General features: G+C 37.5%; 1 protein-coding gene across 4 annotated transcripts in view; it reads left to right on the top strand.

Moving 5' to 3' along the window:
* Positions 1-21,504, top strand: part of CTNNA2 (catenin alpha 2) — a 1,325,246-nt gene that overhangs the window by 1,233,177 nt on the left and 70,565 nt on the right. For all 4 annotated transcript variants that reach the window (XM_056119733.1, XM_056119735.1, XM_056119745.1 and 1 more), the window contains exon 13: positions 15,055-15,206. In XM_056119733.1, coding sequence (XP_055975708.1) covers positions 15,055-15,206 — 152 coding nt within the window. The remainder of the gene's footprint in view (positions 1-15,054; positions 15,207-21,504) is intronic.

Here is a 21,504-nt window from a genome sequence, read left to right on the forward strand (position 1 = left end):
TTCATTCTTAAAAACTCTCAGAGTGAGATAGTTTTGCCAAGAAAAGAGAAGGGCAAAAGTGGGGAAACTCCATTTTTTTTAAAGATAAATCATACTGATTTTCAAATTTTAAGAGATTTTAACACTAATTTTTATAATATTTTTGTTTAATTTGCTCAAAAATGCTCACATTTTAGTGATGCATTAGATAGTCATATTTCTAAGTTCTTTCTACAGGAAAATGGGTTATTAACCTGCTCTAAACTAAAGACTGATTCAATAGGTAGACAGAGTCATGGTATAAAGACAGCTGTGTGACCATTTACTGTGAGTCCTTTATTTTTTCCCCAAATATCAGAACACATCCCTGGTGATAGTTGGGAACCAGAGGGCTGCACACAGTGGTACTTGGTGACTCATATGTTATTGGAAATCCCTCTAAGGCCTTCACATATGCTAGACATGTGTTCACCACTTAAGTTAACTCCTTGCCCTTCTACTGTGAATCTTTTATGTATCAGGAATGATGATATTAATCTTAAAGCACATCTCTCTTGTTATATTGTACTGGTATAGAGGTTAGAGGAAAGTTACTAATTCTTGAGATGAGAAGTGACAGGTTTTCGAGGTGAGAGGTACACACAGGGCGTAAATATCAAGAGAGAGATAGGAATTTTGAGAGACTGTCTCAGACTGACTCCACAATACATTTGATAATGAATAAAGAAGAGACAGACAAGAAGGTTATGACAAGCTTAATTAGTATAAAATATCAGGACATTTGAAAAATACCGTAATAGTGACTGAATAGAGACACATACAATTTCTAGCATTACGCATCTACTTTATCGGGCAATTCTAAAATTTGAAAGGGAAAGTTTCTGTTCACTTCTCAGTTTTTTGATGGGGGTTGGATGTTTTTTTCTTGTAAAATTCTACCAATGCCTTATATATTTTTGATATTAGCTCCTTATCAGGAGTGTATTTGGCGAATAGTTTTTTCCATTCCATGGGCTATCTTTGTACCTTGGTCACTGTTTCTTTTGAGGTTCAGGAGCTTCTTAGTTTAATGTAGTCTCAATTGTTAATCTTTTCTTCCACTTGCTCGGTCAGTGGTGTTTCATCTTTGAAGATGCCTTTAGCTTCAATGTCATGGAGAGTTTTGCCTGCATTTTCTTTCATGTAACTTGTGGATTCATGTTGAAGTTGTTGAAGATGTTGAAGTCTATAATTTTGATCTGACTTTTGTGTATTGTGTTACAGAGAGATCAGAGTTCATATTTTTACATCTCGTTGTCTGGTTTTCCCAGCACCACTTGCTAAGGAGACTTTCCTTGTTCCACTTCATATTTCTTTCTCCCTTATCAAAGATTAGGTAATCATATATTTGAAGATCTGTGTTACAATATTTAACTGTATTCCATTGGTCTGTGTGTCTTACTTTATTCCAAATAGTGAGTGCTTGACTTCTTACTTTCCTACCTGGATTCAAGATAAGAATGAGATCATCTTACACCACAGAGACGGGTATACATCCAAATGAACAAGAGCAACCAGTTCTGGCATGGATGAGGGTAGAAAACTACCACTATTGCTGGTAGTAATGCCAACTGGTACAGCCATTTTGGGAAACAATATAAACATTCCTCAAAAAACTAGAATTGAGTTCCCATTTGATGCAGCAATACCACTTCTGGGAATATACTTGGGGGTCCAAAAACACACAGCAGAAACACCATCTGCACTTCTATGTTTATTGTAGCACTATTTACCTGAGTGCCCGAGAACAGACAACCAGATAAAGAAACTATGGTACACCTATACAATAAAATACTACACAGCTGTTATAAATTTTATAGGTCATAAAATTTGCCTATAAATGGATGGAGTTAGAGAGTATCATGCTAAGTGAAATGAGTCAGAAGGAGGGGGCAGATATAAAATGACTTTATTCATTTGCAGGATACAAAAAAGTATGAAACTAATATCTAGGGCAGGACAATGTTTGGAAATTATCACAAGGGTATGGGGGGTATAAGATAGAGGGACAGTCCATTATGACAACATGAGTTGGAAATGATCACTCTGGACAAGAACTGAGTGTTGAAAGTAAGTAAAGGGATATACATGTTAACCTTTCAACATCTGAATTGCAAGTAATAATGCCTAAAATGAGAGAGAAAGAGAGAGAGAGAGAAAAATGGTGCCTTCCATAGAGGCAGGTGGGAGTTGGGGGTAGTCTGGAGGGCAGGAGGGAAACTGGAGACATGAGTGCTGGGAAATTACATTGGTGGAGAGATGGGTGTTGGAACATGGTATGGCTGAAACCCAAACATGAACAACTTTGTAATACCCTATCTCACAGTGACTGAATAAAATTTAAAAATTTTAAAAATAAAAAAAAGTAAAATAAAATTTGAAAGGGGTGTTGAATCAAAGTAGAGCCATGTAATATGTGAACAGGGAAGTTGCTCTGTATTGCAAAAGGAAAAGCAAAGCTTGGCTCACAGTGATTGCAGGAGAGAGCTGGATTAGAGAAGGACAAATATGGGGAATTGTACAATGAAGTATCATAAAGTGGGTATATAATTCAAAGATAACAATGATCATGTCAAAGAAAAGGGAAAAAATGTAACACTATCCCTAGAGAAAATTTCATTTGACTCAGGTTCCAAGATTCTGATATTAATCTCAGAATAACAGGAGAAGTGCTGTAGATAGTGTTGATATGTATAAAATCAGGGTCAAAAGTGAAAGGATGGATAATGCAGGAAATTTTAGCCAAGTGCCAAAACACTATTCTAGCCACTATAGCTAGGAGAACAATTTCTGCTTCTAGTGAGAGTTTATGCTCCTATAAATCATAAATAATTTAGAAACACAATTAGTCCTACAAAGATTTGAGCTCAGAATTCTTAACTATCCCTCTTGAGGTGTGGATAAGAGTAACCACAGAATATCCTCTAATAACTTAATGGTTATGAAGTTCTTTGCTAAAACTGTTGAAATAACCTAAAATGTTCACTACCTCCTGATGAATTTGCCCTCCGTTATTTAGTAACATTGAAGCTACAAATACATTGCAACATCAGTTTGCATCTGTAAGTGCTTTTCCTTCATGGGGACACTTGAACAATGCCAGGGAAAGAAGGGGCTGTATTGACCTCAGATGCAATTGAAGGGTGCTTTCTGTTTATTCTCTTAAAAGTGTAGGATTTTCTGTTCTAGACTTAATACATAAATATGGAGTTTTAACCTCAAACAGGTTCATACTCACTGATTTTAGCACACAAATGTGCTAAACTATTGAGAGTATAGCTAAATAGATTCCTATTGAATACTAGTGGGTATTACTTTGGACAAATAGTTGTGGGTTAGGTCAGAGGTTCCTGAACTTATCTGGTCTACTACTTCCTTTTCAGAAAAGTTATTTAGCCTACCCTGGAAATGCGTTTTTTTAGCAAAGTGCTACACCCCCACCCCATTACACTAAAGACTACCACCCCACCCCATGTTATAGCAATCCCTACTGAGGGATGTTGGGTTGGTATTGAACACTTTGGGGAAGACATGTTTAGCTCATATTCTCTTTTTTGTATAGCAGACCCCCCAATAAGTTTTTGATGTTTTTTCCTTATAACTTTACATTAGAAAATATATCAAACAACTCTTGCCCCCAAATGGAAACAAAACTATTTTTGAGGATCTGCTTTTGTTAAATGTCATTGTGCTTACAGTTTAATATTACATCAGCCTTTCAACAGCATTAAGTGAGGATTTTAGTCTTCTGTCCTCTTAACTAGAGCTACTTGAATAAAATCACTTAACATTATTTGGTACAAACTATTTTGATGGACAAGTGTTGTTCCTTTAGAAACAGCGTTTAACAGCATTGCCCTGCTCTAAGGGATACTGAATTTGCCCCACTATCACCAAAACTAGTACCTATGGACACAATTGTTCCAGTATCCCTTATTCTTTACTCAATTCCAGCTCTTCAAAGGAAAGCATAATATTTCTAATGGGAGAAGAATAAAACACTAATGACAAATCCATCCCAACCCTAATATTTTATTCTCTGTTGGAAATTAAAATACAGTTTCAATTTGGACTTTTCTGCTTTGTATTGGCACTCACTGAATTGGTTCTTTATCCAGAACAGGGCTGTCATTTATCCTCTTTTTCATAATAAAATTTGGATAAAGGAATACAACAAGAGCGCATTTTGATTGAGTGCACAACACAATTGGGTGACCCCTAAGTTGAAGATCTACTACTTTGGTCTTGCTGAACTAATCAAGGATACAATAATGAACCTTTCTCCTTGCTCAGTGATGTTGCAACTATTCTCTCTTAAAAGGATTCTGAGCTCAGGTTTCTGAAAGGCCCCTAGAGACCAAACCTAGAATGCCCACTAATAACTTGGTTAATGACTCATGAAACTCTTTAATAAAATTACTGAACTAATATAAAATGATGGGCAGAGAGAAACTTTGTATGTGAAATGTGATATTGCACATTTTGTCCCTGAAATAATTTATGACAGACAAGTTCTTTCTTACATCCTATTCTTTCACTTCCTATTCTTTTCCCAACTGGATAAATTAGCTGTGCTGGAAGAATTATGAGAATTTAAAATGCAGAGAGTAAAGAGCAGTGGTCTCTGCTTAAAAGAAACTCTTTTGTAGAACAGTGACAAAAAAGAAATGCAAACAGTTCTAACAAAATGCCCTAAGCACTATCATAATATTTGTATAATTATGGTGTTATAAAATGGTAGAGAACAGCCAGATTTGGAGTATCTGGGATTAAAGAAGCTTCATAGTGGTAGTTAATTCTAAACTTTATATTGAAGATTGAGAAGATCTCTTAGACCAAAGAGAAAGAAGAGCTTTCAGTATGAGAGAGCAAATTAATCATAGGCACTGTAGTGTGTCATGGTATGTTTCCAACTCTCATTTGAAAATATTGCAGTAATTCTGTCAAATTGGAATTTTGGAATTCTGTAGGAAGAGGTAAGAGAGAGATCAATAGGAAATCTAAATAGGAGTCAGAGACTTGTGTTTGTTTCTTGGTACAGTTTATAGTTCCCTCAATTTTGAATATTATATTCAAAATAGACATTAAAATTGGACTTAATTACCTAGTTACTAGAAGGTAGTGTAATTAATTGCAGGAGACCAGTGATTCAGTTGCATTACCATTAGTTGGCTTTGAACTTTCATTTATGTTCATCTGCAATCCTACTTGCATCTTTTCCACAACTTCTCGCTCATTTTACTGATTTCACCCCATAATATGGAACTTTACCTCAGATGTCTCCAAGAAGGGTCAAATCTAGATCTTGCTTACCTGTGGTTTAAGATCTTGAGCCACAAGAGACTGGAGTGACTGTCATTTTATTTCTTTATGCACACTTATTTCATAACTCTTGGATGTCATCGATAGATTAGTGTACACTTACATACCAAAGAATAGATAGACTTTATTTTTCTTTTCTTTTTTTTTTTGCCTTTTCGGTCACACCCAGCGATGCTCAGGGGTCACTCCTGGCTCTGCACTCAGGAATTACTCCTGGCAGTGCTTGGGGGACCATATGGGATGCTGGGGACCGAACCTGGGTTGGCCGCGTGAAAGGCACATGCCCTACCTACTGTGCTATCGCTCCGACCCCCAGGATAGACTTTAAAGTATTTATTACCCATTTTGATTATCTTTTCAATATATAAGGTAAAGGTAAAGGTAAAGGCCTTCCCGTTGATCGTCGATTTGCTCGAGCGGGCCCAGTAATGTCTCCATTGGAGACTTTGTTTTTACTGTGTCTGGCATATCCAATACTCTCGGTAGCTTGCCGGGCTCTCCGAGAGGGACGGAGGAATCGAACTCGGGTCGGCCATGTTGGCCACTTGTAAGGCGAACACCCTACCCGCTGTGCTCAATATATATATCATATACATATATAGCACTGTCACACTGTTGTCCCATTGTTCTTCAATTTGCTCAAGCAGGCACCAGTAACATTTCCATTGTGAGACTTGTTACTATTTTTGGAATGTCGAATACCCCACAGGGAGCTTGCCAGGCTCTGCTGTGAGGATGGGATGCTCTCGGTAGCTTGCCTGGCTCTGAGAGGGATCAGTTACTGTAAATAGATTATAATTCAGTGATCAAATTTCTAGAGTTTATAAGTTTGAGGAGTACAATAAGGTCATTAGGATATTACATTTAAGTTGTACTCTGAGCCCATACTTAGAAAGTAAGGATTTGGTACCACTACTTCTGCTCTCTTTCTCCTCTAATGAAAGTGGAGAGACTTCTATCAAGTAGCTTCAGAAAAGGGCTTTGTTTCTGCCTCTTCTAAAAAGGCTACATCAATGACAACTGGTGTTCAGATCTAGATCTACTCTTAATCTCTTGCAAGATCCTCGGGCAAGCCTAATGCCCTACTCCAATGTTGGGGCTTTAGAACATTACTGGGTTATACCAAAGAATAAAAAGGTAAGGTAAAGGCCCTCCCATTGATCGTCGATTTGCTCGAGCGGGCCCAGTAACGTCTCCATTGGAGACTTTGTTGTTACTGTGTCTGGCATATCGAATACTCTCGGTAGCTTGCCGGGATCTCCGAGAGGGGCGGAGGAATCGAACTCGGGTCGGCCATGTTGGCCGCTTGTAAGGCTAACGCCCTACCCGCTGTGCTATCGCTCCAGCCCATACCAAAGAATATCAGTTAGAATTCTTTTTGGGTTTAATCTTATTACCTTAAATTTGTGTGTGTTTGAGGGGGGATGGTGGTGGGAGTTGTCACACACTCTACTGTGTTCAGGGCTTATTCCTAGCTCTGTGCTAACTGATTACTCTTAGCAGTGCTTGGGGGACCATATGCAGTGCTAGGAATGGTACCATATTTGGCCACATGCCAGGCAAACACAGTAAGTTCTCTCTCTCTCTCTCTCTCTCTCTCTCTCTCTCTCTCTCTGGCCCTATATTTTAGCTTTCTCCATTGTAGAGATAGAATTACTTGGGTCATCTAGAGAAACATATAAGCCACTCCATTTTACAAATTTCCCTTTTCCAGAGTTATCTGTATGATCACAACAAAGTTATTCTTTCTTTTAGAATCTGGCCAGCCTTTTTATGCAAATAGAGATATTCTCATATGAGCAAGGGCTAATAGGTGGGTATCATCTAATTCAGCTTTATAGTTGACTAAATTACTAGTGCAGTCAAATATTAAGCATTTGGGTCACACTCAATATTTCTGAGGGATTTTCTCACTTAATATTATTGATTTAATTGTTTTCTATAATATCATGGCAAAAACATTTCATCCCAGGCCCTTTATTCTATGAGTGCATCTTTGAAGATACTATATTTAATACCTAGATTTAATCATTTGATTATGAAAAGTTTCAAAGACGCAGAAGCAACAAAAACTAATATAACTGACTCCCCTTAATGCATCTCAAGATATAACAACTTTAAATTTTATAGTTTACATTTTATAGTGTGTGATTCATATTATTTAAGACCCAGAATGCACTTAAGCCTTCTTTACCTCGGTCTAGAGGCATAGTTCTCTTCTCAAAGGTAACCACTATAATCAAGATGCTATATCTCCTTTCAGAACATGAGCAATATGAATTCATGTTTAAACTGTGTACAGTTCTGTTTTATATAGCTTTAAATCTCTCACAAATTACAGCTCTATTTAATTGACTTTTTTCAATCAACTACTTAAACTCAGAAGGTACTGACTTTAGTTTATTGACTGCCCCTTGGTTCACACGTGTATGTCCACTTGTCCTACTTGAATAAATATACTGCTGAGCATGGAGAGAAGAATGCACAGAGATTCCGTCCCAAGTTTGAGGACTCAGAATATACTTGGGGAAAAGTAAGTTGAAAGAAATCTCTAGAGAATTTATTTTTTATTGCCACCTTTTAATCTATCTCCTTTAAAAAAATGAATCACTGTGAGACATACAACTACAAGGCTGTTCGTGATTGGCTTTTAGTCATACAATGTTCCAATAACCATCCCTCCACCACCAGTGTATATTTTCCACCACCAATGTCTCTCATTTCCATCCTGCCACTGACCCCCCATCCCTGTGCCCATCATGTCTCTATGGCAGGTACTTCTCTCTCTCTCTCTCTCTCTCTCTCTCTCTCTCTCTCTCTCTCTCTCTCTCTCTCCCCCCTCCTCCTCCTCCTCCTCCTCCTCTCTCCCCTCCCCTCTCCTTCCATCCCTCTCCCCTCTCTCTCCTCTCTTTTTTTGGGCACTATGGTTTCCAGTACAGTTACTGAGAGGTTGTCATGTTTGTTCCTTTACCTACTCTCAGCATGTTGTTCTTATCCAGAATTATCATTTCTTTCTACCTTTGTCATAGTGGTCCCTTCTCTATCTTAACTGCCTTCTCCCCCAGCTCATGAAGCAGGCTTCCAGCCATGGACCAATTCGCCTAGCCTTTTTTCTACTGTCCTTGGGTATTAGTCTCATATTATGCATTTTTCCCCACATTTCACAAATGAGTACAATCATTCTGTCTATCCCTTTTCTTCTGACTCATTTTATTCAGCATAATACTCTCCATGTACTTTCATTTTAAGCAAGTTTCATGATTTCATTTTTATTAATAGTTGCATAGTATTCCATTATGTAGATGTACCATGGTTTCTTTAACAAGTTGTCTGTTTGGGGGCATTCAGGTTGTTTGCAAATTCTGGCTATTATGAATAATACTGCGATAAACATAAGTGCAGATGGCATATCTGCAGTGTGTTTGGGGGCCCTGGGGTTTATTCCCAGAAGTGGTACTTCTGGGTGATATGGAAACTCAATTTTTTAAAAGACTGGACCAGTTGGCATTTCGACCAAAAATGAAAGAGAGTCCCTTTCTTTCCATATCCATGCGAGCACTGGTTGTTTTTGCTCTTTTTGATATGTGCCATTCTCATTATTGTTTTTATTTGCATCTCCCTGGTGATTAGGGGTATAGAACAGTTTCTTCGTTCTATATGTGTCTTTCCGTCATTTGTATTTCTTCTTTGAGGAAGTTTCTGTTCATATCTTCTCCCCATTTTTTCATAGAGTTGAATGTTATTTTCTAATAAAGTTCTACCAATGCCTTATGTACCTTGGATATTAACCCCTTACCAATGGGTTTTGTGTAAATAATTTTTCCCAATCTATGTGCTATCTTTGTATTTCAGTCACTGTTTTTTTTTTGATGTGCAGAAGCTTCCTATTTTAATGTAGTTCCATTTGTTTATCTTTGCCTATATTTTCTGAGTTCAATATCGCATAGGACTAGCAAGAGTGGACTGCCTTGTCTTGTATCTGATCTTATGGGGAAAGCCTTAATTTTTCCCCATTGAGAATAATGCCAGCTGTGGGCTTGTGGTAGATGGTTTTAACTATGTTAAAGAAGATTCTTTCAATTCCCTTTTTTAAAAAAAATCATGAATGGGTGCTGAATATCACCAAATGCATTTTTCTGCATCTAGTGATATGATCGTATGGTTTTATTGTTTCTTTTATTGATATGGTATACTATGTTGATTGACTTGCAAATGTTAAACCATATTTTCATTCCTGGGGATGAATCCTACTTGGTCATGATGTATGATCTTTTTGATAACTTGTTGGCTTCTATTTGCTAGTATTTTGTTGAGGATCTTTTTTATTGATCAGGAATTTTCTTTCTTTGTGGTGTTTCTGCTTTGGAAATCAGGGTGATATCTGCTTCAAAGAAACTGTTTTGGACTGTTTTTATTTCTTCAATTTCCTGGAAAAGGTTGAAAAGGATTGGCAGTAGGTCCTCTTTAAAGATTTGAAAAGGTTTGAAAGAAGTCACTAGTGAATCCATTTGGGCCCGAGCTTTTGTTTTTGGGAAGAATTTTGATTACCATTTCAATTCCCTCTATGGTGATAGGTCTACTCAAGTATTCCCATCTTCTTGGTTCAGCCTTGGGAGGTTATAGCAAACTAGGAACTTACTCCTTCTTTGAGGTTCTCTTGATTTGAAAATCTAGATTTTCAAAGTAATCTGATTATCCTATGGATTTCTGTAGTTTCTGTTGTGATGTCCGACTTTTCATTTCTGATTTAGTTTTGTAGGGCTCTCTCTCTCTCTCTCTCTCTCTCTCTCTCTCTCTCTCTCTGTTTCTTTGTGAGTCTTGCTAGTGGTTTATGATCTTGTATATTTCCTAAAAGAACCAGCTCTTGCATCTATTGATCTTTTGGATTTTTTTTTTTTTGGATTTCAGCTCATTGAATTGTGCTTTCAATTTTTATTATCTCCTTCCTTTTGCCTGGCTTGGGCTCCTTTTGTTGGTCATTTTCTAAGATTTTAAGCTATAAGATTAAGTTTTCTTTATGTAGGCCCTTTATTTCTTCCTGATGAATGTTTGCAGAACTATAAAGTTGCATCTTAACACTGGTATTGCTGTGTCCCACAGATTCTAGAAGCTTGTGTCCTCATTCTGTTTTGTTTCCAGGAATCCTTTGATTTCCTCTTTAATCCGTTGGTTGGTCAGTAGAGAGCAGTTTGATTTCCAAATGTTTGATTTGATTCTCCATTTCTGTGTGTGATTCACTTCTATTTTCAGTGCATCACGGTCTGAAAATATAGTTGATACAGTTTTTATCCTCTTAATTGTATGGAGGTATGTTTTGTGGATTAGCATGTGATCTATCTCAGAGAATGCCCCATGTGCAGTGAAGAAGAATGTGTATTCTGCTTTTGGAATACATAATGCATTATATATATATATTAACCCTTTCTCTTCCATTTCTTCCCTAAAAGTATTTCATTGCTGAGTCTGGATGATTTATTGAGAGGTGACAAAATGGTGTTGAAATCTTCAACTACTATTGTGTTGCTATCAATCTCTTTCTTCAAGTCTATTAGTAGTTGTTTTAAGTATTTTACTAGACCCTCAGTAGATTCATATACATTGAGTGATTACTTTCTGATGTATAGATCCTTTGCTCATTAATAAATGACCTTCACTGTCTATTATAAACTTCTTCAGCCTGAAGTCTATGTGGTCCTATACTACTATGGCCACTTTACTTTTTTTGAGGAGGAGGTTGGTTTGGAGAATTGTTTTCCAACCTTTGCCGTGTGTTTGCTCTGGCTATTCATGTGTGTTTCTTGCAGGTAGCAGAGTGTTGCGTTAAATTTTCTGATCCATCCTGCCACTCTGTTTCTCTTAATTGGTGTGTTTAGCCCATTGACATTGAGATTATTGTCATGGGGTTATGGCCCATCTTTCTGCAGGAGTTTGTTGTGTTTAAGGGGCTTGTCTTGTCTTAGAGTAGTCATTCAGTCCTTTTTGTAACCATGGTTTTGAGTCTATGGAATTTCTGAGTTGTTTATCTGGAAGTTGTGTATTGTTCATTCACATATAAATAAGATTCTAACTGGGTAAAATATTTTTGGTGAGGTGTTCATTTCATTTAGGTATTTTACTGTATCCTATTCAGGCCCAGAAGGTTTCATCTGATATGTGTTGCAAATCTTAAGGATGTTCATTTGTAAGTAATTTCCTTCTTTGATATTGCTGCTTTCAGTAGTCTCTCAAGGGTTGTCATCATTCTGTTTAGGATGTGTCTGAGTATTTTTTTTTAATTTCTTTTAGCTGGTACCCATCGGGCCTCCTGGATATGGGTGCATGCACTCTTCAGCTCTGTGAACATTTCAGCAATGATGGCTTTGACAGTTGCTTCTTCATCAGAGTTTTCTTCCTGTCCCTTGGTACCCCAGTGATTCTTATGTTGTTCTTCTTAAATTCATCTAAATATTCTCTGTCATCAGTTGGTTTATTTTGAGGCTCTTTTCCATTTTCTGTTGGTCTCTGGAGATTCTCTGCACCTCATCTTGGAGCTCACTGATTCTGTCCTTAGGATCTATTACTCTGCTATCGAGGCCTTCCAGTTTTTCATTTCACCTACCAGGATTTTCAGATCTGTCATTTCTGTTTTTTTTTTCATTTGTATTTTCCTTATTTCTATTCTCATATCCTCTCGTATTTTATTGGCAGTGAGTTCCATTGTTTCTTTGAGCTCCCCGTGTATCCTTAACAGCTCCATTCTATATTCCTTGTAGGGTACTTTATATAGTCATTATTATGGTTTGGGTCATTTGGGCTAGCATCTTCACTCATTAAGCCTGTTGGGTTTCTGCATTGCTTTACCATTGTGACCTTTGCAGTTTGGATTCTGTGCTCATAGTTGCTTCTTTCTTTGGGGTAGGGGGGTGGTGTTGATTGGAGTAGGGGCTAATAGCCTATTGGTCTAAGATAATTGGGGTGGTCAAGCTGCACTATTGAGCTCTGGATAAGAGACTAATTTGTGGCTCTAATGAGATATGAAGGGGGCCCGCCTCTCAGAGACCATGACTCCTGGTTTTATAACCTGAAATATTTGAAAATTACAGCCTGTATATTTTATCGGTAATTCTGTGCTACTGTCATCTTTGGGCTTCTTCCTTCTTCTTAATTCTTAGAGAATACAACTGAAAATATAACTGTATCCAAAGAGGCAGAGATTTTCCAACAACTCTAATTTACCTATTAGTCAGTATTTCTTATAAGTGAATATTTGGCCATTTTCTAGATACTGTCCCAACTCCTGATTGTAGCGAGAAAGTTTAAAAGTGCCAAAATGATGTGCTTTCTCCATCGATAGTTCCCTTTCACACATGCTAAATAAACTGGTTATCATTAGGCTTTAATTTTTTTTGCTCTTCTCAACAGGGATAGAATCATATCTAATTACATTGTATTTTTCCAATTACTTAAATCAAGCATATTACATATTCATTGATGCTATGGAATTTCTTTTCTTAAATTGATTATTCTAACACTATTTTTCACAGTTTTCTTATTGATTATTAAAAAGTTTACATGTACAAACTGCTGTTGTGTTACTCATGGTATGTGTGTTTGTAAAATAGATAATAATGGCAGCTTATATATACAAGAAAATGAGATCGTATTACCTAGAAGTTTAAGTTTAAGCTTAGAGGATTTACATTTTTAGTTAAGAAAAGCATTCACATAAAGATGCAAAATATATAGGAGAGTTTACATGCACAGAGGTCAATTTCAATTGTATAGATTATTATTTAGTCATGTAAAACAGTTTATTCCTAACATAATGAATAGCCAAAATTGTAATACTTTCTTTGATTTATGTTTGCAGCAATATAACTCAATGTTCCCCAAATGCCTTTTATATTAAAGCGGTTCAAAAACCCAACTGAAAAATTTAAATGGTACAGAGAACCAGTCATAGTAATTCACTCATAGAAGGAAATAAACTTTTTTGAATGCTTTTGTTTTGATTATTTCTATTGAAATTCTATTGAAAGAATTGTTATTTTCTTTTCTTTTAACCTTCCTTATTTTTATAATAACATTTGACTTTTCTAGTTAAATACATTTTTATAGAAATATTTTATCTTGAATATTCTGATCCTAAAGAGTAATTTGCAGAGCTTTTCAAATTAGAGATCAAAGTAGATATTATATTACCAACGGAGGATAAAAATGAGGATAAAGACGAATCAGATATGGAAAACTCAGAAACGGAAACAGATGGATGATTTTCATTTTTGTTGTCCTTGTAAAGAAATTGAGTTGTGCTTTTGGCTTTTGTTTGCCATATGAATTGATTATTACAAGATAAGAGCTAAGAAAATTGAATTATAACTTTTGAGAATTCGTGAATCAGCATTCTGAGTAGACAGTAATATTTTAGACATTCCACTGAATTTACTTTCCACAAACTTCTAATGTGTATGAAGGTGAGGTTTTTCGTTTGCTTTGTTTTTTGATGGGGTAGTTGCAGCCATACCTCAGGGCTTACTCTTGTCTCTGTACTCAAGGGCTTACTCTGTACTCAAGGCTTACTCTTGTCTCTGTACTCAAGGGCTTACTCTGTACTTAAGGGCTTACTCAGGGCTTACTCTTGTCTCTGTACTCAAGGATTCCTCTTGGCTGAGCTCAGGAGACCACAGGGGGTTCCAGGTGTTGTCCCCCGTTGGTTGTGTGCAAAGAAGCACTCTATCCTCTCTACTAATCTCTGTCCCTTGCAGGTTTCATTGTTCTAATAAAGAAGTACCAGCATATTAGAAAGTTATCCATGAAGCTGTCACATCAAGGTGGTCCTGATAAAAGTGAAAAAATGTCAAAATCGTTTCTGAATTCATTGATTTCCTGGAGGCCTAGACTTTCTGTTGAAGTGTCTTAAGACTTCCATTATCTTCCACAAGCCTTCTCCACAGCCACCTCACCCACCCCTGCTCCTGCAGTGTCTCAAGTTTTGCATTCCTTATGACAATGTGATGGATTAGTTCATTTAATTCATGCTTTACTCTGAAGTGATATAGGTTAAGATCTTCTACTTGTCAACTATGATTTTAGCATCTGATGTGAGTTATTTATGAGATTTTCTGAGGGTCAGATGATATTTATATCCTTAAGTATTTTTGTCACTATATATTTAAGTAAAAAGATTTTATATAGATGCATAGCATCACAAAAATTTTGTTTTGAAATAATTTATGATTTATTTTAAAAATAGTTGATTTTATAGGCTATATATCCAGCCAGGCACACATGAAATTTTTCTGGATGAAAAGAGGTTGAAAATGTTAAAAGTTTAAGATTTGTTACACACAATCAAGTTTAGAAGTAAGAAAACTTGATCAAGTTTTCAAAGCTAGCGATTAGCAGAAATCAAAATTAACTCTGATTAGTATAGTATAGAACCAGTTCTAGTGCATACTATACTACAAGGCTTACAACTTGGGAAGTTATCTTCCTTGAGAAGATAAAAAAAACTGACTCTTGAATACTATATCACTCGTAGGGTAATTGTGTATTTTTCTCACTGAAAGAAAATTGAAATGTACAAAACCCACTAGAATAGGTGGACTTTATAATTGAATTTCTAGTTCTACTGAACTTTTGCAATGTCCAGTTTCTTGTCTCCTTGCTCAAGAAATATAACCAGGAAACACATAAGATTTTCTAATCTACTGATTTTCTCTTTATTTAACCCAGTGATGCCACGCTTTGCTGAACAAGTAGAGGTTGCCATTGAAGCCCTGAGTGCCAATGTCCCTCAGCCATTCGAAGAGAATGAATTCATTGATGCTTCTCGCCTTGTGTATGATGGTGTTCGGGACATCAGAAAGGCTGTGCTGATGATCAGGGTATGTAAGTCCTCTGTAATTTGGAGCTAATCACAACTTTCAGTCCACAAGGAATTTACTCTGTGTTGGGGGGAGGGGGTGTGAAATTACTTAGCTTAACTTACTAACCTGTGATTCCTCAGTCAAACAAAAGGGACTTTTAAATTATAAAGTGATTGGTGATGCAGTGAGCTATATAGCAATGCTCTACCTTCTTAAATGCATTGTTGCCTAAATTTGATACTGGTATAGGGGGTATCTTTGCTGTTCTCAATGTTCTCATTTTACTAGCATGATTTTTGCAATAGTGAAGAATTCATGCTTAGTCTCCTTATAACATACAATACAGTAAAAACAAGGTTACCTGGTCTTCAACAGTTTCCTCTTTATCATTTACTATATATTTCCAGTTTTCAGTGTTCAATTGTGAGGTAGATGTGAAATTTACAAATCATTGGAAGACTCTAAGAAGTTTTGTTTTGAAAAAGTATACATGGTATATCTGTAAAAAATATTATACAAAATTTTAAATAGCACTGCAGATAGGGCGTTTGACTTGCATGCAGCCGACCTGGGTTCGATTCCTCCATCCCTCTTGGAGAGCCCAGCAAGCTACGGAGAGTATCCGCCCACACAGCAGAGCCTGGAAAGCTACCTGTGATGTATTCGATATGCCAAAACAGTAACAAAAAGTCCCACAATGGAGATGTTACTGGTGCCTGCTCAAGTAAATCGATGAACAACCGGAGGACAGTGCTACAGTGCTGCAGTACTACTAAAAAATTATATTAGATTTTAAAATGTATATGTTTTATTTGCATCTTGCATTGTTCAACCACAACCACAACCACAATCTGTTATTAATCTTTACTAAGACAAGTAGATTTACCCCATCCCATTGTACTGTTCTATAATATTCTATTTGGTGGTAGTAAAGCCAGAGTTCTTTGACATATCAAAACCAAAAATTTAGCGCTGTTGTTATCATGTCTCCTAAACTATAATATAACGTAAACTATAACAAAATGAAATAAAGTGTCCTCATGAAGAAAATTTTCCTCAAATAATTTCAGTGGCACAGACACATTTATGGACCTTAATATTGAGATGGTACAGAGACTTTTACAGAACTAATCCTAAAATCAGGTTATTCAAAAGAAAATATGTGAGCATGCATTTAACTTATTTTTCTAGTGGATGTATTTTATTTATTTATTTTATTTTTAATTTCTTTATTGAATCACCGTGGGAAAGGTTACAAAGCTTTCAGGTTTAGGTCTCAGTCATGCAAATATCAAACACATTTCCCTTTACCAATACTTATTTTTTCCCATGAAGAACCCCAATAAAACCCCACCCCCCACCCCTCCCCGTCCCTGTGAGGCAGATGAATTCTAGTTAACACTCTATCCGCTTTGATTAGATTGTTTCAATAAAAGATTCACCACTATTATTTAGAGTTTACCCCCCCCCCAAATCAGACATGCTGAAAAAGCATTGTGAAGTGATTTGCTTTCTATAGCTGGGTTCGAGAACCAAATGTTGGCTTTGGATTTCTGCTATTTTACTTATTTACCCTGGAAGTATTTCTACTGAAAGTCAGATAGTTAAGAAATTGGTCTCTGTGCACTGGAGACGTGGCCGTGCTGGAGAGCCGCTAGTGGGGGGCAACTGGTGGCCTCGGTAGGGCGTGAAGGGCGGACCGAAACGCCCCCCTTCCCATGAGGTTCCAGTCGCCCCCAGTACCCCGGCTCATACCTACTGTCCACAAGGCTCCCATGCGGCGGCCATCTTTCTTTCCAGAGAGGAGAAGGCGACTGGGGCAACACCCTTTCCCCTGTGGATAGACCTGATGGCCTGGATTAACGCATAGTCCATTCACTTTTCTGCTCCAAGCTGCCGGGTTCTGCATTAAGTCCTTGTGCTTCTGGGGCCGTGGCAGTGCTAGAGAGCTGCTTGCGGGGGGCAACTGGTGACCTCGGTAGGGCGTGAAGGACGGACCGGAACGCCCCCCTTCCCATGAGGTTTTAGTCGCCCCCACATCCCCGGCTCATACCTGCTGTCCACAAGGCTCCCATGTGGCCGCCATCTTTCTTTCCAGAGGGAGGAGGGTGTAAGGGACCAACACCCTTTCCCCTCCGGGCAGACATGATGGCCTGGATTAACGCATAGTCCTTTCACTTTTCTGCTCCAAGCTGCTGGGTTCTGCATTAAGTCCTTGTGCTTCTGGGGCTGTGGCCGTGCTGGAGAGCCGCTCATGGGGGGGCAACTGGTGACCTCGGTAGGGCGTGAAGGGCGGACCGGAACGCCCCCCTTCCCATGAGGTTTTAGTCGTCCCCACATCCCCGGCTCATACCTGCTGTCCACAAGGCTCCCATGCGGCCGCCATCCTTCTTTCCAGAGAAGAGAGGGCGAATGGAGCAACACCCTTTCCCCTCTGGCAGACTTGATGGCCTGGATTAATGCATAGTCCTTTCACTTTTCTGCTCCAAGCTGCTGGGTTTTGCATTAAGTCCTTGTGCTTCTGGGGCCGTGGCCGTGCTGGAGAACCGCTCGTGGGGGGCAACTGGTGACCTCGGTAGGGCGTGAAGGATGGACCGGAACGCCCCCCTTCCCATGAGGTTTTAGTTGCCCCCACAGCCCCGGCTCATACCTGCTGTCCACAAGGCTCCCATGTGGCCGCCATCTTTCTTTCCAGAGGGAGGAGGGTGGAAGGGACCAACACCCTTTCCCCTCTGGGCAGACATGATGGCCTGGATTAACGCATAGTCCATTCACTTTTCTGCTCCAAGCTGCTGGGTTCTGCATTAAGTCCTTGTGCTTCTGGGGCCGTGGCCGTGCTGGAGAGCCGCTCGCGGGGGGCAACTGGTGACCTCGGTAGGGCGTGAAGGACAGACCAGAACGCCCCCCTTCCCATGAGGTTTTAGTCGCCCCCACTAGTGGATGTATTTTAAAAAGATAAAAATTTAATATATTTAACCCAAGTACCAGAAAGTTTTTATTTCAATGCGTGGTTCTAATTGCATTTAAAATAGCTCCACAAACTAATGTTCACCCCATTAGATAATATAGACATAGAGTCTGTCTTCAACCTCAGTCTTCATAGTTGCCTCCGAAGTTGTTTAAATGAGACTATGAGTAACTTGCTGACAGAAGTTTGAAAAATGATTTCTAAAAGTGATCATCAAGCATCTAGTTTAAACCAATGAAACTGTTCTCCTCTCAAATATACAAAACAGTGAAAAATCAATTTATTAATTTCTTTGCATGGTTCCTAATGTAGCTCAAGAAGTATCTATGATATATTATTCTCCGTAGACAATGCTTCCTTGATACTTCAAAAAATTCATACATGGTATTTATCCCTTAAAACCTTGTATTTTTAAATTATTAAATAATTTACAACACAGAATACAACACAATACCCTTAATATAGTCTAGTATCTATGCTACAGCATTACCAGGTCTCTCTCTCTCTCTGTCTCTCTATTTGGGTACACACCTGGTGGTGCTCAGGGGTTATTCCTGACTCTACACTGAGAAATTACTCCTAGCAGGCTTGGAGGACCATATAGGGTACCAAGGATTGAATCCTAGTTGACTGCATGCAAGGCAAATGCCATATCAACTGTACTACCATTCTCTTTGATGGTATCCATATTTCTCCTGAAACATTATGATCTCTCTTTGATACCCATATTTTTCCTGAAACATTAATAAATCAAATTATTTTTCTTGTAGGTACAGATAACATCTTCTGCTTTTTAAGTTTGCATGTTTTTATATCAAGTGTTTTTGTTTCATAAGTTGTGTTAGACAATGCTAATTTATTTAACAAAGTAACTTGAAACTGGAATTTAGGTATTCTTAGCTAAATTTTATGTTCATCAAACTTGTTCATTTTAGAACTATTAAACTCTTGACAGATTTTTTTCAAGACCTGGCTCAAATCTTACTCACAATTCTCCTTCAGAAATCCTGAACTTATCCTTTAAGTACCTTTAACTGTTTGCAATAGCATCCCATCATTTCCTTTAATGTCTGTTGCCTTCCTTAGACTGTGAAACTTTGGAATATAAATGCTGCATCTGGACTCTCTCCACTGAGGTACATTGTCTGACAGAGTGGTTAATGCTTTTTGAAGGGCAGGTCAGCAGGAAAAAAAGCACATAGGGAGAAGGATGACAGATCACAAAGCTATGAAAAGTGGAGAAGCGAAGGAAATACACTCAATGTGTAACAAATTAGATCATCTTTTCCCATTTCAAACTTACTTGTGAATAAGGTAATAGACCATGAGACTTATGTTTCCAAGGCGTTTGGCACTAAATCCAACTATAGTCCTGAAGACATATTCCCTTTTTTGCCATTTTTCTGCTTTGTTGGCCTTTATATTTTCGAGACAACCATCTATCTGGGAGACTGAGGAAGTTTATAGCCATCATTCATTTACTCATTCATAAGCTTTAAAAACATAATTTTAGATAAAATGCCATCACTTTGTTACATAATGTCATTCCTCTTTCTTGACATTTCACATGATTTGATCAGATGAATTTCATATCATTTAAAATTTACGAAGAGATAGATTATAAATTGTTATTTTTAAAATACTCAGTCCATACATAAATGGATTCATTTTGTATTCAGATAATTGCTTGGTTTGCTTTCTGAGTAATTTGATTAATTCTATTTAAAAATAACCCATTGCTGTAAGTCAGGAAGAAAGGCAAAAATTAGCAGATCTATTTCTTTCCCAGAAAATCTATCATGATTCCCTTCCTCCCAAAGTGCTTATATTTTAGAAAAGTTAAGGCAGTTGTTTTTCCAAAACCTAAATGCAGAGGGGCTGGAGATTGTACAGTGGGTATGGTGCGAGCCTTACATTTGGTTGACACTGATTTCAGCCCTGGTACTCTGTGTGCTCTCTGGAGCCCTACCAAGAGTGAACCCTGAGTGCAGAGCCTGGTGTAAGTCCTGAGCAGAGCTGAGTGTGGCTTCATAAACAAATCAAAGAAAACACAAAAACTAAATTCATAAATTATCTGAATGGGTCAAATACTCCATCATCTTGTCTCTCAACAATCAATACATAATTAGAGGTGAAGTTGGATTTAGCTTCTCCAGTCCAACTCTACACTGACAAAGCTTATTCTTTTTTTTTTTTTTTTTTTTAGGGTTAAAGCTCTTTATTCACTGGTAGGGGGTGGGGAAAAGGGTGTCTTCTGGGGAAGGTCGGACGCCGACGTCCTCGGTGGCCGGGACCGCCGCAGAGCCACAGAAAAGCACAAAGCTTATTCTTATTTATACCAAATTTACATTTCAAAATTCAACTTATTTTGTGTAATAGATCTACTCTGCTTTTCTTCAGACTACATTTAGTATATTCCTTGCTTAAGTATTTTCTTGATTATTAATCATGTAAGATCCTCTGATTACCCAGAAATGATCATTTAAAAAGTGAGTAGGCAAATATGGCATTACAGTTTGCCATTTGTTTATCATTACTGGCAGTAGGTAACTGTGTTGTTCAATAATAATGTGAACAGTGAACTGGTAAATACTGAATATATTCTCCTAAGGAACTTGCAGGGCTAGGTACTGTGAATCTCTGGTATAATCTTCTTTTATGAATGCTTTATTTAATTACCTTTATCGAATATATATGGCTGGTTCATTAACATTGAATTCACAGCCAACCACACTATAACTCATGCTTGAAGAAGCCTTAACCATAACACATTTCTTTTTCAGAAATATCATAATACATTTTGTACTTAGGAATACCAGGTAACACTTTAGCTGCATTTGAAGGTGATTTTAATTACCAAAATCATCAACAAAAGGCACAAGAATGCAAAAATTAAGGCATTAATGAGAATCCACAAAAGTTTGACCTCAGCTTTAAATAAATACATAAGAGTTAGATATTTTGCCAATTGTGTATAATTGTGAGTAACCACAAAAATATTGGCTTGGGAATAATGAAAAATAAACTTCTTCAAGTAGACAAATTCATAAACAAGTAGCTCTTAATTGTGAGGACCCAGTATATATTTAAATATAATAATTTATACTATACTAGTGTTGAGATATGTTACCAAATGATAATAGTGTCTTAGAAAAACTTATCAAAACTATAATACAGTAGCACTAATCTTTTTAATGGTTACAGTGTTGATCAACATCATTGTGTGTGATACTTTAAAAATCAGGCAAGAGAAGGAACTGGACCTGTAATAAGGTTCAGAGATTATAACTTTGTTATTTACCTACTAAACCATGCAGATGGTACCTAAAAGATTGCAAGACGCTTTAA

Source organism: Sorex fumeus, unplaced genomic scaffold (genome assembly GCF_029834395.1).
Source record: "Sorex fumeus unplaced genomic scaffold, SorFum_2.1 ptg000003l, whole genome shotgun sequence".
Classification (NCBI taxonomy): Eukaryota; Metazoa; Chordata; class Mammalia; order Eulipotyphla; family Soricidae; genus Sorex; species Sorex fumeus.